Source organism: Podarcis raffonei, chromosome 12 (genome assembly GCF_027172205.1).
Source record: "Podarcis raffonei isolate rPodRaf1 chromosome 12, rPodRaf1.pri, whole genome shotgun sequence".
Lineage (NCBI taxonomy): Eukaryota > Metazoa > Chordata > Lepidosauria > Squamata > Lacertidae > Podarcis > Podarcis raffonei.
The window spans coordinates 46,261,411-46,277,517 of NC_070613.1; the positions used below are offsets into that span (position 1 = coordinate 46,261,411).

At 42.8% G+C, this 16,107-nt stretch overlaps 1 protein-coding gene and 1 long non-coding RNA gene across 9 annotated transcripts in view; one reads left to right on the plus strand and one right to left on the minus strand.

Moving 5' to 3' along the window:
- The window catches only part of NEK11 (NIMA related kinase 11), a 79,949-nt gene that overhangs the window by 45,823 nt on the left and 18,019 nt on the right, over positions 1-16,107 (plus strand). For 6 of the 7 annotated variants that reach the window (XM_053410643.1, XM_053410642.1, XM_053410641.1 and 3 more), the window contains exon 13: positions 15,886-16,031. In XM_053410643.1, coding sequence (XP_053266618.1) covers positions 15,886-16,031 — 146 coding nt within the window. Of the gene's footprint in view, positions 1-575; positions 702-15,885; positions 16,032-16,107 lie in introns of those variants that run through there. The other variant, XM_053359088.1, reaches the window with a different exon arrangement.
- LOC128398257 (uncharacterized) lies at positions 208-10,480 on the minus strand. 2 transcript variants are annotated; one of them, XR_008327078.1, is made up of 6 exons: positions 10,327-10,480; positions 6,152-6,310; positions 4,102-4,189; positions 2,490-2,567; positions 668-799; positions 208-270 (listed from the first exon to the last, which is right to left on the minus strand). It is a non-coding gene; the product is annotated as an uncharacterized LOC128398257 (long non-coding RNA). The 2 variants fall into 2 exon arrangements; XR_008327077.1 differs by having other exon boundaries at positions 2,490-2,664.

A 16,107-nucleotide genomic window follows, 5' to 3' on the forward strand; every position in this document is an offset into this window, starting at 1 on the left:
TAGTTAAACACTATACCAGTAAAACAGAAGAAAGTTGCATGATAATGTTTATGAATCAGTCACAATTTACGTTAACTGTATTAAAGCACTTAACTTGAACAACGTCCATCAGTTAAGGAGCTGCATGCTTGAGCATCCTTTCTCTCTATAAAAGTCTACTTATCTGTGTGACGGGGTCACTTCAGACTGTAGTTCTCTTACCTGGAAAAGTTTTCCATGCAGGTAAATTTTAAGATTTGAAGTAAGCCTCAGTATCAGCCCGTGGGGTTTCTGAATAAAATGTAACACATTTTTGTATTATTACAGCAGAATTGTAAGGATTAGGTTGGCTGGTTTAAATTCATATAGTTTTATTCATTTCTCTTGATTTCATGCTCTTTGTACTGAGGATTTCATTGTTTGTTCTAGTCTGTGTAGAGATGATTAACTGTGATTTTAATATTGGGTTCATCTAATAGCTTTATGATGCTATTGATATTTTAGTTTAAGCCACCTAAAATCTGCAAGATATAACTGAACAACAAACAGAATAAATCCCTTTATTTTGAAGCTGCATTTCTTGATCCATGTGACAGGTATTAGCCTTCAGCTCCTGCAGAAGCTGGGCATCTGTGTTCCAAAAGCAGCTGTTTCCCAGTAAGAGAAAATGAATAGCTAAAATACCTACCTGTCAAGGCTGAGAAGCTGTTGGATTCAGGGCTGTGCTTTTATAACCATGCTCTTTTTTTCCTTTTTTTTACTGATGGCACAATGCGCAGCGATGTACTCTGCAGTCACAATGGGTATTTTCTCAAAAGACCTGATATTTAAATTGAATTTCCATGAGCTGTTGATTCAGTAAATAACTGCGTGGTGTAACACCCAGGATCTTAACATTGTTGGTACTACTTGGATTAAGTCAAAAGAAAATGCTTCATTAAATGACAGTTTCTTAACTGTAGAAATGTATGAGAAGTCTGCCATTAACAGCAGCAGAGACCACTAATTCAAAATTCAGATGTGCTACCTCTTCTGTTTCTTAATTTGGTCTCTGAATTTTTCTTCCCCGCCTCATTGTTTTTTGCTTTTGTTCCAAGATACATTTTTATGTGCATTTCTATACATTTTTTGAACTGAGAACTGTGTCACAAAATTGGGAAAGGTGTGTTCTGATCTGAGTATGAGTCTGGGAAGTGTGAATCAGGTTGGGTCACTTGAAAATGAACCATACCAAATTCTGGAGCATCCCTAGGAAGGATATTGGCTTCTGCCACCAGCCAGAGGAACAGAGGCTGCTTTAATTTTGGATTTTAATTTGTTGTAAATCATCATGGACTTCATTTAATCAAAATGTAAGATATAAATCTCACATAAATGCACACACAATTAATAAGATAATGTAAACAGTTCTGGGATGGGAAGAGGTACATGATAGTTGATCTCAGTAGTGCTGATTGTGGACCATGCCAGCTCCAGTGCAGATCAATATGAAACTTAAAGGGTACTTGCACATTTTGCTTCAAACTTACTGTTGTTGTTTTTTTTGAAACAAAAGCTCCATGAAAGCCTTTTGTGGGTGCTGGGTTGGCGTCCCCCATTACAGCATATTAAAAACAAGCATGGCTTAAAATGTTAATCAGGTAGCTTTTTTCTAGAGCAGATAGAAACTTCCATTGCTCATTTGCGTGGAATATAATATATTCATTGGACTGTACCTGCCTAGCAATGCATCAGGAATACATAGTGTATTCTCTATCTGTGGGCACCTCTCTACCCTACACATACAGAGAGAGAGAGACTCTTTAGTACATACACGTAAAGCTTAATATTGACTAGTAGGACTTTAAAATCTGCTGGAATCACTATCTTTAAAGAGAAGGCAAATACGTGTGACACTTTAAGCCAAGCATCGCCAGCCAACTTGTTCTTTTACAGTATCAAGAGAGAAAATCTGTGTGGGAGGAAGTTGCATTTTAGAAACTGTCCAGGCAGGAGAGGGAGAAAAAAGAGATGGATATGGAGTGGAAATTGTGACTGTTTAGAACATAAGAGAAGGAGTATATAAGAGTGGGATCAGAACAGCAGGGTAAATTGGTCACTCTTACATAAGGCGGTGACCATTTCATGCAGGGTTCCCTTCTTGGCCCCCTGTGTGCGTTGGTGGGGCATGCAGAGTGTGTCCTGCCTAGTTATACCCCCTCTTGCTCTGCTGCGCCCCCGTTCTGCCATCATCCAGGTCCAAAAGGACCTGCGCATCAGCTATCGTGCATCAGTTGGACAAGCCTAAAATGTTCACCACCTGTATCTATTTTCTCAAATTATAATATATAGGACTAATAGGCTTCTTTTTCCCCACTCATCTCCCGGTGTATTAAGAAAGTTTAGCCGCATGGTCTAGAGACATCAACACAGAGGTCTTAAAACTCCCTGTGAGGGTTTTCATTTATCACTGTGATCAGTTCTTGAAAGATACAGAATTAATGGGCAGTTCAAAGTGGTGTGTTACTCACATTTGTCACATTGCGTTCAGGCTTCAACCCAGTATCTGGTATCCTTGTTCCTCCCCAGGTCCATCGCCCCAAGCTGAACTGGGTAGTTAATCAACAAATACATGACTTCTAAGTGCTTGTTCTTAAGTTTAAAATTATAATGCTGATCTTTAACTTTTCCCTTGAAAATGTGCATCTGTCAAACAAGGAGATTAACAAAGCTGAATGACTAATTTGTGAGTTTTGCTAAAGGAATAAAATGTATATTTGAACTGAACTAATCTCCCTTCATCCACATTGTTATCACTTGGGCCTAAAAACCAGTTTCCTGGGTGTTTATTGATGGCTCTCTAATCTCATTGCCTAACCGTCACATTAATCCACACTCCTGCCATTTACATTTAGCCCTCCATAGCATTCTGTCTTGTTCCCAAGCACCATTCTATACAAGGCATATCTACACCTATCTGCATATCATAGCCACAATTGTTTGTGAATAAACACTTTATATTCATAAAGATCGGCATTTGTTGGGTCTTACTAATTTCCCCCAAATAGGCACAGCAATACTGATACTAATTGTGTCCATCGCAAGAGCTGTACAATCATCTCCAGTAAATCCCCAGAATGATACTTCCATGAACACATGTGTAAAATACAGATCTCTTCAGGTTGTCCTTGAGTGAAGTCCACTCATCACCCTGGCTTTCATAGAACCCTTCCAGTATGGTTCAAAATTAGAAAGATTTTATTTTTTTTTAATAATGGAATGCCACTGGCTTCTGCTTCTCATAAAGTGTCCTGACTAATCCTAGAGGAAAAACAGCAAGCATGGCTGAGAAGCAAGGAGATCCAGCTAAGCTGAAGGAGAGGTCTTGCTCCTCCAGGCACCAGTTGCGTAGCAGCAGCCTTGAAAGGAGAGGCATGGAACAAAATACTTGACTGTGAAACCATCTTCCCAGCAAAAAGACTGCACTGTTGGAGCAGTCTCCTAGGCAGAGGACCGAACAAAGTAGAGACTGAGAGGGCCCAGTTACAAGAAAGAGACTTTCTGGCAAGTGTTAGCCCTAACATAAAGGGTGATATTGTTAAGGACAGGGCTGAATGGGAGGAAAATTAAATGTTAATTAACTCTAGGGTAGATTTGCTTTATCTGAGATACTGGTGTAGAATAAACTGAATGGATGATGCTAATTTTTAATGTATTGGTGTATTATACTGAAGATATGAATTTTAATTATGATGGATTTTATGGATACCGTAAATTCACATTATATTCTATTAAAGAGATAAGGCTGTCTATATGGAGAAGATGAGAGGTTTTTTTTTTGTTTTTTTTGCAAAGGCCTTTGGTTATGTGCAATAAAGTTCATTCACAAGATTAATATATGCTTATGGAAAATCTGAATATTTAAAAAATGAAGAAGCAGGTTTATATTAGCTGTGGATGGTTTCATTCCTTACTGCACCACCTAGAACAATTATGGAGATTTATTCTTTTCACATAAGAAGGGAGAGAACTGCTGAACAATCTGAGGCTCCTGAGACTGAAACTGAGGCAAAGCATGACTGCAGAATCCAGCTGCTCAGCTATCTATTGCTAAGCAAGACTGCTTTGCGACTGCCAGCTCACCTTGACATGCTGTCATTTCTTTCCGTTTTTCTCCGGTAGCTTTGTGCAGAAAGGCAGCATCCTGGCTCAGCAAAGAGTTCGGAACTCACTTGAAAAGAAAGCAAAATGAGCTTTTAGTTCTCTGGAAGCATCCTTCGCAGGCATGAGAGAACAGGAAGTTACTTATGACATAGCATGGCTGGTTTTCTTTCAGCAGTGGCCAGGGAAGGAGCCATTTTGGGGGCAAGGAAAACCTTGAGGTGTCTAGAAATGTCTGAAATAAGGCCCTTAGCTGTTCACTGTGAGGTAACTGTTTGAAACTGGCTGGCTTGAAGGCGTTTTGCTGCCTGAGGTGGGGCAGCACATAGTAGTAGTAGTAATTATTATTATTATTATTACTATTATTATTTATTTATTTATACCCCTCCCTTCTGGCTGAGTTTCCCCAGCCACTCTGGGCGGCTTCCAATCAAGTGTTAAAAACAATACAGCATTAAATATTACAAACTTCCCTAAACAGGGCTGCCTTCAGATGTCTTTTAAAGAGAAGATAGCTGCTTATTTCCTTCACATCTGTAGGGAGGGCGTTCCACAGGGCGGGCGCCACTACCAAGAAGGCCCTATGTCTGGTTCCCTGTAACCTCAATTCTCACAATGAGGGAACCGCCAGAAGGCCCTCAGTGCTGGCTGAACGATGGGGGTGGAGACACTCCTTAAGGTATCCTGGGCCGAGGCCGTTTAGGGCTTTAAAGGTCAGCACCAACACTTTGAATTGTGCTCGGAAACGTACTGAGAGCCAATGCAGATCTCTCAGGACCGGTGTTATGTGGTCAGTCACCAGTCTAGCTTCCGCATTCTGGATTAATTGCAGTTTCTGGGTCACCTTCAAAGGTAGCCCCACGTAGAGCGCATTGCAGTAGTCCAAGTGGGAGATAACTAGAGCATGCACCACTCTGGCAAGACAGTCTGCAGGCAGGTATGGTCTCAGCCTGCGTACCAGGTGGAGCTGGTAGACAGCCACCCTAGACACAGAATTAACCTGCACCTCCATGGACAGCTGTGAGTCCAAAATGACTCCCAGGCTGCGCACCTGGTCCTTCAGGGGCACAGTTACCCCATTCAGGACCAGGGAGTCCCCCACACCCACCCGCCCCCTGTCCCCCAAAAACAGTACTTCTGTCTTGTCAAGATTCAACCTTAATCTGTTAGCCACCATCCATCCTCCAACCACCTCCAGGCACTCATAGCATCCATTCACAATAGTGCCAAGAGGCCGGTCAACTTATTTTGTCACCTGAGGCAGAAAATCCCACAAGTGCCTCTTGCCTTCCCTGGCAGTAAAAACATCTGCCTTTTATGGATTGTTTTAATGCTGCTTGTTTCCAAATTTTATGGTTTTAATTTGCTTTTCTTGTATGTTGAACGCTACCCAGAGAATGTTAGCTATTGGGCAGCTAATAAAATGCAGTAAATAAACAAAATAATTGCTACCCTTTCTATGTGTAGGATCCTACATTAGTGTGGCAGTCTGCTAAGAAAAAGCCTGTGCGTGAGCAGCTGTTTGCACATAGGTTTTCTCTTTGCCACTACAAAGACATCTAGAACAAATGCAGCCTGACGCCCAGTACTTATAGTTCCTCTTTCATAAAAGTAACGTAGTGGAGGCTATATTTCTTTTGACATTGAATCTGTATCTTTAGGAGGATGAAACTAAAATTTTTGGGGAGGGGGGTTAGTAGATATGGAGGGGACTATATTAGCATTGCACTTGATTACGTGCTGCTCTGCTGGTAGTAATAACTAAAAATGAAATAATCTGCTAGGTTTACGTTCTGGACTAATCAGACAGTATCTAATCACTTCAGTTTTTCAACACAGTGACTCAGTGGGGGGAAATGGATTTCGCAATGAAAATATAAAACTATGTACTCTTACATTTTGCGCAATGGGCTGGTTTATATTCATATCAATTTCACAGCTGAAAAGACATTGTAAACGAGAGGGGCAATTAAAAATATATTTATGAGCTGTGCATGCAAATACAGATAGTCCATGTATAATCTTTATTTACCAGATTCTGCTGGAGGGCATTCCTGATAGGGATGATGCCTCTTTCTGCAAGGATCAGGCCATGTCCTCTGAAGTCTTCGGCCTTCTTTCCAGGGGGAGAAGTCATCCCTCTTTCCAGACCGACCCTGCCTGCTGTCGGTGACAGCTGGGTCTTTCTTCTCTGGGAAAAAAACAACAAAACTCATCTGTAGCGTTTCCAGTGCTTGTTCTGTGTCACTTTGTGAAATTGGTGACCTTTTTCCTTTCCAGTTTGGTGACACTGGGCCTCAGGGGCGCCACAGCTGTAATGTAGAATGGAAGGCAAGTGATGATGGGAGGCCTTCCAAATTTTGGCATCACACAGGGTGCCAGTGAAATTTGAGACCCCACAATGACTTGCCCTAAGGCTGAGCCATGTCCTATATCCATGGTCTGGTGGGCCCAGATATCCTGATTCTGCTGTCTCGCCCATCTCTCATGTGGTCTGTGAAGGGATGAGTCCCCTATTTTCTGTGGTTGATACTGGGCTGGTTTCTGTCTAGAGGAAATCCCACAAGTTCATGTGCTAGACTAAGGTGTTTATTCCCATTGGATAAGGTCTTTTGGCAGAACCGTCTTCTGCCCAAAGATCACACACGGGAAAGTACAAAGTTAGCAGGGCCAGAAATCCCCAAGGGGGCAAGTCTGTGGCGGACCGGAGTCTGCAAGATATCTGCAAGATTGACCCATGCTTGCATATATTTACATAAATACAATGTTCAAACTATAGTGAGAACAGAGGGGGCACAACTCATATATCTTTTGTGGTCAGTCACGTTACCTGCAGTTATTAGAAGGCTGCAGAGCACCCATCCCATGATTCTAAAATTGAGGTGAGTTGGGGATTCGACTTGTGGATTTCATTAAGGGCTTCGCCCACCTTCCCCCTCACCATTTCAGCACTGCATAAATATACTTGCTTCCTTTCACAGGCTTTTAGGAATTGTGCCAGGTTCTTTGCCAGATCATTGTTTTTTCATTTCATCTCATTTCTTTTCAACTTTTAAATAAGTTTCATCACTCCCCTTTGTCAGTCACTGAGCTTTAGTACCTTAAACTCTTATCCCACTTTTCTCTTCTGTTATTGCTTTATACTCTACCGGTTACAACATTCAAAATTCATTTCCTTAATAAATACATTGCAATATGTTGCATCTGACAAGCCTCAGAGTTTATTATAAGACCAAAATAGCCAAGCACATTACAATAATTGCATATATCATTTCCATATTTCCAATGCTAATTTTGTATAAATGCTTCACTGTGGATTTCAGTCAAATAAGTTTCAGCTCAGCTGGGGCATTTTGCTAGGTATTTAAAAGGTTGTGGAAACAGGCCCACAAAAAACTAATTTAAATAATTTTGCATATTGTTAATTAGACAATCATATGCACATTTTGCCCAGCAGAGGAAAACCCTGGTTCTTGCTGTCAGGGATTTCCTGGGTTCGCTACACTTTATGTAGATGGGACACTCTGCCCTATCTACAATTTGTTGCTAAAAGCTTTTGCTTATTTACATGTTAAAGCCAAAATAAGTGTTCTCCAGCATTCAGCATTACTTCTGCCCCGGCCAATCACACACACATTCTCCTCCATCCCATCCAGTTCATGTCATATACACCTAAACCCCTTGTCAATTATAGCATAGTACTGTCCACACTTGATACCCAGCAACCACAAATCAGCATAAATCACACTTTAACTGATTCTGACCCAAATCGTCCTCAAACAGATTCTTTGCTTAATGCACACCTCATCTCCACACAGACCCAAATCAACCTTCAATAAGGTTATTTCGAATTATCTATCCAGTGAAAGTTATATAACCTGAACTCTGCTGTTTGAAAGTCCAGGTTTACTGTAAATGTCACACAGAGGTCAGAAGTGAGTTTATAGAAATATAAACAGATATGCTGTCACCTGGAAGGAAGCTGCAGCAGGAACACAGTAGGTCTGTGCAGGGCAAGCATAGGATTGTGCTGTTATCAACTTTTATTCCTGTAGATCAGCCAGTAATTCAGGTAAAGGCAGTTTCTCATAATTCCAAGGATGAGAAACTATGAGATGAAATTGTTTAATATACACTTTACTGCTACTTCTCCTTTTGACCTGCATTACTCTATTGAGAGATGCTTATTTGGCTAATACGGTCAGTATGTGAAGAATGGAGTGCAAAAGCTTGGGTAACAAAAACATTGTTTTCAGAAGCTCTTACTGTAATTTTTTCTAAAACATTTGCTGATTGACTGTGCTTAACTTCTGACACTGATGATTGGTGAAACCGATATTCATATTTATTTAAACTAGAGCAGTCAAGCCCCATGGCCCTCTTCTGAAACAACATTTATTTTCATGATAGTGCTTTTGGAAAATCATTCCCATGAAAGCAGGTGCAGGAAAAACATTCAAGGACAGTTGATCTTTGTGTAAATGATTCAGTTTCTTACTTCCTTTCCCATTAGTCATAAAATGGCACTACTGGTATTCCAGTACCAGATCTGTCTACCATTCTTGGGTTGCAAACATAGGACAGAAGACAGACAAAGGTTTTGAAGATAGTTCGAAGTCTGAAAGAGGTGCTGCTTCCCATGATATACACACATGATTCCTTGGCTCCCCTCTTGCCACCAGAGACAAGTGTTGCCCATTTCTAAACTGCCTGTAAAACCAGTTTGCTAGAAGCAACAGTGGAATGAGGGAACACACCATGAGCTTTCAGACCTTAAACTGTCTGAAAAAGCTATCATCTCTCTGGGACCTGTCTGCAACACCAACATGATGGTTGTTCACTTAGTAGTCCGTAAAGGTAAAGGTAAATGGACCCCTGACCGTTAAGTCCAGTTGCGGACGATTCTGGGGTTGCGGTGCTCATCTCGCTTTACTGGCCAAGGGAGCCGGCGTTTGTATGCAGACAGCTTCCGGACATGACAAAGTCGCTTCTGGTGAACCAGAGCAGCGCACAGAAACGCCATTTACTTTCCCGCCAGAGCAGTACCTATTTATCTACTTGCACTCTGACGTGCTTTCGAACTGCTAGGTGGGCAGGAGCAGGGACCAAGTAATGGGAGCTCACCGCATCGCGGGGATTTGAACCGCCGACCTTCTGATCAGCAAGCCCTAGGCTCTCTGGTTTAGACCACAGCGCCACCTGCGTCCATGGGCAAATCTGAATTGATGTCTGATTTCTCTCAGTTTTACATTTGCCACTCTTTAAAGTTCAGTTTCCCAGTCTTTAAGTGCAGTTTTCCACATTTCCACATCAGTTGGCAATTTTAAAAAATTTCTCATGAAAACTCGTCAGCATCGTAGTGCAAATTTCTCATTGAAATATAGTTTGCTTACGATACACGATTTTGCAAAGCAATTTCCCCAGTATAATGCATTTGGTATGTTGCTGTTTTCACTAATGTACACATTTTTTATGCATAATCTCTCCTAATAAATGCAGTTTCGTACACATTATTTGTCTGGAGAACTATGCAAGATTTGGAGTTGTGGGGATTTCAAAGGATAGCTGTGTTTCAGTTCATGCATTGTTTCAGGAAGTGTTAATTAGGTAGGGTAGAGCTTTCCAAACAGTGTGTCATGACATGTAGGTGTGTCGCGTGAATGCTCCCTGCGCTCCTCCCGGGGCAGGAAAGAGGTTAGTTTAACTTCTGGTTTGCTAGTAAAACTGAGTTACTGTGTCACAAAATGAGGCATGTCTAAAAAGTGTGTCACCAACATGAAAAGTTTGGAAAGCTCTGAGGTAGGGTTTGCCTTTAAATGTGAACTGATTGAATCTCCCCCCACCCCCTGATAGTAATAATACTTCACCTTGTCTTCTAAATTCCCAGCGCCTTCTTTTGCTGTTCCAAGTGACGATCAAGATGCTGCTCAGCTACTTGTCATCTAATCTTCCTGTCTCATTTTCTTGCTCCTATCCAGGGGCACTGAGTTTTGCCCGACACTGGGAGGGCTCATCATGTGCGTGTGCGGTCACATGTGTGACACACATGTGATGTCACACGTGTTGAGAGGAGGCTGTGAGGCTCCCTAAGATTGGGGGGGACTCAGCCCTGTCCTCACATACTTCGGGGGGGAGGTCCAAGGTGTCCTCAGCCGCATAAGGTTAGTGTCCATGACCCTGTCCCTAACTTGCCTTTCCTCTAATTACCTCTCCTTTTGGTGGGCTGCATTCTGAAGTTCGGATTATGCCTCCAGCTGCCGCGATGGTGCCATCATTGGGAATTGCTGAGCTTTCCTCCCATTGGTATTGAAGGTCACCAGGTTTGGTTAGATCAATATTTAGAAGAACATCACATTCGTTAGTGATGCCTAACGTATGCCATCTGTAAACAATTCAGAACGACATCATTCAGTTTAAAAGTCAACATGCAGACAGCATTTCACATACTTTGTGCCAGATTTTGAAAATTGTCCCACTGCTTCGGTCGGAGGGGTTGCAAAACTCATAATGAGCATGAACATGATGTGCATTGAATGAATTCCATTCTCTAATTTGAACTCCTTCACTGTACAATTCAGCAAATGCTGTCTAGATTCTGTTTATCCAGGTACAACACTCCTTTTCATGGCAACTCTTCCAGGAACTCTTAACTGAAAAAAGACAAATGACTTCTCGTTAGTATAATTATTAGCGGGTAGCCTTTGCACAGCCCATTCAAAGCATCTCATGTAACATTTCCTTGGTAATATTGCAGAATAGCATCATTTTTAAGACTAGAAACTCAGTATATTCAATTTGAAAGGAAGGATTGTTGCTCATTTATACGGATTCCCTTCTCAATAAATGCATTTGGAAGCAGACATAAGGAAACAATTGAGACTCTGTTAACTGCATTATCATATGTTATTATAAGTATACTAACGGTGCATTCCTAGCCACAATTTCATTATTTATCAATTTATTTGATTTCTGGGAAATGGTCTTAAGACATCTGAAATCATTTTATGTCTGAAAATTAGGAGGAGTAGCCTTTACCAGTAACTAGAATAGTAGGTATTGAACAAAACAAATAGGCCTGATTTGCATGTTATGGTAAGCCAAACTTAAATGTCATAAGACACTCATATTTTGCTGCATCAGACCAACGTTGCTTCCCTTCCAGAAGTCTGTTATTCAAATAGTCTTCCCATTTCAACCCAATCCAAAAGAACTGTGTGGCGAGTTATGGGTGGGCAAGCAACTTCTTCAAAATCATTCTCATTACAACAATTAGCAATCAGAATTCTGCCATTTCCTTTGTCTGTTTGAAGAACTGAGCAGATCCTCAAAGTAAGCATAGGATTTAGAAAGCCTATGCTTATGTATGGGTGGTGCTGTGGTCTAAACCATTTAGAATTTAAAGGGTCTGTATCTTTTAACCACCTAGTAGCACTGGAGGAGGGACGAGGGTGGCACTGTGGGTTAAACCACAGAGCCTAGCACTTGCTGATCAGAAGTTCGGCAGTTCAAATCCCCGTGACGGGGTGAGTTCCCGTTGCTTGGTCCCTGCTCCTGCCCACCTTAGCAGTTCGAAAGCATGTCAGAGTGCAAGTAGATAAATAGGTACCGCTCCAGTGGGAAGGTAAACGGCGTTTCCGTGCACTGCTCTGGTTCGCCAGAAGCGGCTTAGTCATGCTGGCCACATGACCCGGAAGCGGTCTGCGGACAAACGTCGGCTCCCTCGGCCAGTAAAGCGAGTTGAGCACCGCAACTACAGAGTCATTCGCGACTGGACATAACGGTCAGGGGTCCCTTTACCTTTACGCTTATGTTCAAGTTGGTTTTTAAGGGTATGCCTGCACAGCTTTTGCTAGGTAGCTGCTGGATCCTGTGCTTCTTAGAGGGCAACTTTTCAAGTAACTGTTGTGCCATGCATAAAAGAACGTTTACACAGGTGATCGCCAAGTGCCCTTTGCCATCATTGTTCTCTTTAGAATGTTCTCTTTCCTTCCCCCCCTTAAGCACTTCTGAAGATAAAAAACTTATATATTTAGTCTTCTGCTCTATTTCTTATGTGCCTCTCTTATTGTTTTAGGAAAAGCAGCACTCATAACTTGTTTACTTCTGCTTTGGAAAGCTATAGTAGATAAGGAAATTAATAATACTTCCCCAGGGTGACACTACTTGATCACATTTTTTTAGCTTTACCTAGAGACTTTAATCATAAATCTTTGTGTTACTGAAACAAATAATGGAATGAACACAATAGGGATAATTGTGCACATTGTGGCATAATTTATTCTTCATTGGCAATTAGCTTTCTTATAATTTGTGGATTTTGCCAATTCACAGACACAGCTGAATGTTTGACCCCAAAATAAGTGGCAGACTGCTGCATAAATGGCATGGGCATGGCCTCATTACTTCATTAGTAGCTGGAGAGGGTCCTGAAAGACCAACATTGGCTCCCAGTATGTTTCCGAGAACAATTCAAAGTGTTGGTGCTGACCTTTAAAGCCCTAAATGGCCTCGGTCCAGTATACCTGAAGGAGCATCTCCACCCCCATCATCCAGCTCTGAGGGCCTTCTGGCGGTTCCCTCACTGCGAGACGTGAGGTTACAAGGAACCAGGCAGAGGGCCTTCTCAGTAGTGGTGCCCGCCTTGTGGAACACTCTCCCATCAGATGTCAAGGAAATAAACAACTATCTGACTTTTAGAAGACATCTGAAGGCAGCCCTGTTTAGGGAAGTTTTTAATGTTTGATGTTTTATCGTGTTTTTAATATTCTGTTGGGAGCCGGCCAGAGTGGCTGGGGAAAGCCAGCCAGGTGGGAGGGGTATAAATAATAATTTTGTTGTTGTTGTTGTTGTTATTGAGTCTGGCGAGAACTTTCAGAAAATGCAAGGCTTGTTTCCATATGCTCACCAAGAAAGCTTGTCTGTACTGAGCTGGTAAATGCTGAGCTTGATCTGAGTCATGCCACGGTGAGCTCCCCAACCACCAATTTCGAATGTTCACCGATTGCATTGCAAATGCGAACAAGTACCGTATTTTTCGCTCTATAAGACGCAACAGACCATAAGACGCACCTAGTTTTTGGAGAAGGAAAACAAGAAAAAAAATATTCTGAATCCCAGAAGCCAGAACAGCAAGAGGGATCGCTGTGCGGCGAAAGCAGTGATCCCTCTTGCTGTTCTGGCTTCTGGGATAGCTGCGCAGCCTGCATTCGCTCCATAAGACGCACACACATTTCCCCTTACTTTTTAGGAGGGAAAAAGTGAGTCTTATAGAGCAAAAAATACGGTATGTAGAATGATACATTCCTGGACACCTACAAGCAGATTTATTCCATGGATAGGATTTGGAATTAAATGCAAAAAAAATTGCAAGAAAAATATTGTTCTTTCCGTTTCTGTCCATTATTAACTTGCTAACTTGTAGCAAAACTCTGTCCTCATGTGGTCACCTTATTCCATTGTGCTTTGTTTCTTTAAAATAAATGAACTGAGGCTGCAATCCTGAACACACTGGCCAGGGAGTAAGGCCCAGCAGGTCTTACTTCTGAGTAAGCATGCTTACGATTGCAACGTCACTCAGTGCCGCATAAATGCAGGCGAAATTTAGAATGCTGCATTAATGCACTAATTAATGAGCTCCGGGGACGGAGCAAATTAAAACTATTTTTCAACGACTGTTTATCTCACGAAGGGGAAACTGCAGTAGATATAAAAGATGATGCTACCTGGGAAAGGCAGCTGGAAACTTGGCAAGCCCACATTTAGAGGTTTCATTTTTCATTGCTTTTTCTGCAGAGTTTCAATTCTTGCAGAATGAATCAGCCTATAAAGTGTTGGGCAGAAACCTCAGTATTCATTATGCACTAGGTACATTTCCTCTTGTTTCTTCAGGAGAACAACACTTTTATCATTAAGCTAATGTTAAGGAGGACTCTTTTAGTTTCCCCCATTGCAGTTCCAATCAGGAGTGCTTCTAGACTTGAATGGGCTGTCCAAGCAAAGGGCCAGTAACCTCAGAATTCTTCTGCAGATTTACCACTGTGAGCCCCCCCTGCCCCCCCCATTTACAATCTCCCACAATATGGAAACACGGTGTTGTTCTAGGACAACATGGGGAATTTAAAGGGTGGGTGTCATTTAACCACCTAGTAGCACTGGAGGAGGGACGCGGGTGGAGCTGTGGGTTAAACCACAGAGCCTAGGACTTGCCGATCAGAAGGTCGGCGGTTCGAATCCCCGTGACAGGGTGAGCTCCCGTTGCTCGGTCCCTGCTCCTGCCAACCTAGCAGTTTGAATGCATGTCAAAGTGCAAGTAGATAAATAGGGACTGCTCCAGCGGGAAGGTAAACGGCGTTTCCGTGTGCTGCTCTGGTTCGCCAGAAGCTGTACGCCGGCTCCCTCGGCCAATAAAGTGAGATGAGTGACACAACCCCAGAGCCAGCCACAACTGGACCTAATGGTCAGGGATCCCTTTACCTTTACCTAGCACTGGAGGAACGGGTGTGGGCACGATCCCAGTGGGGTGCCATCACGGCTGCTCCCCCTGTGCTGGGCGCCACGCTCCTGCAGGCAGCGTGCCATGCCCCCGGGATGTGTGCCAGCCACGCCCCCACCTGCTTTCCACCCCCACCGGAGCTTGAAGCTCTGCCACTGCCTAGTAGCCACCTGCTGCTAAATCAAAACTAAGCTAAGGAATGCAGGGGGAGAGAGAGAAGGTGGACCCAATCCAGTGAAGGCAAGAGCACTCAAGGGCCCTTAGCAGTTGCCTGAGATGCTGAGTGCATGATTCCCCAAAAATGCATTGTTTGCTGTAATAAAATATTGCAACTTTCTCTTACCACTCATTTTCCCTGAATAAGGGATCCTTGCTGTGATCTTGCTATGTGCAGGTGGATCACCCAGCTAAGCTGAGCAGCTGCTATGCAACACTCCGCTGGGTATGCCATGTCTGATTGCAGACAGAGGTCAGAAACATACCTAAAAGAAAAGACAGATCTTCAGGCACCATAGGGCACAGAACTCACTTTGCTGTGCAAAGTCTTGCTGCAAGGAAGTAATTTCAGGATGATTGCATGGCAACCACATTTTTAGCATGGGGTTTTATTTATGTCACTGGACACGTACGATGTAAAAACTCATATTCCTCCTCAACAGGAGGGTGAGCTGACTGTAACATATCTCACCACGCTGATCAGCAGGGTTCATTTGGCTGATAGGGCTGGCTAGGCATATGTCATCATCCTCATCACTCCATGAACATCCATCTCGAAGTTGCATGCTTTGTGGAAGAGGATGACCACCTCATATAGAGTTCCAGGGTGTTTGACAGCTGCTAGAACAGGGGTCGGCAAGGTTTATCTCGCCTGGGCCGGTTCACTCCAGTGGAGTTCCCTCTGTGGGCCGGATTGCGAGCGAGCAAGCGTACGTGCAAGCAATTTCCGGCATCTGCGCAGACGTGAATTTCGATGCCGCAGAAGCTAGTCGCCGTGCCAGTTTAGCGCAATGCGCAGGGACTTGCCTAGTGGGTGGCACAGTTCAGGGGCAGCTTGTGGGCCGGTTAAATGACGGCCGTGGGCCGCTTGTGGCCCATGGGCTTAGGTTGCAGACCCCTGTGCTAGAACCTCCATGCAAGTTCATATATTCCTCCTCTTACATTATAAATTTCTCACTAGAGAGTTTGACTCATCTGTATGTGTTTTTTAAAGTGATATTTTAAACAATTTTTGATAATGATTTTTAATTTCATTTATTATTTCTATTTTATTACAGAGATCCCAGAAGATCCAGTCATTGCAGAAGAGTATTATAATGATGCATTCGATTCATGCTCAGAAACAAGTGAGGAGGAGGAGGAGGAGGAGACAGAAGTCGAAGAGATGGTCACATCACAGACTGTGTGTCAAACAAATCGGCAGGTATACACTTGCTTTTCAGCTGCCCGTTGAACATAGACTGTTAAGACGGCACTAAGTAAACATGCAGTGGTACCTT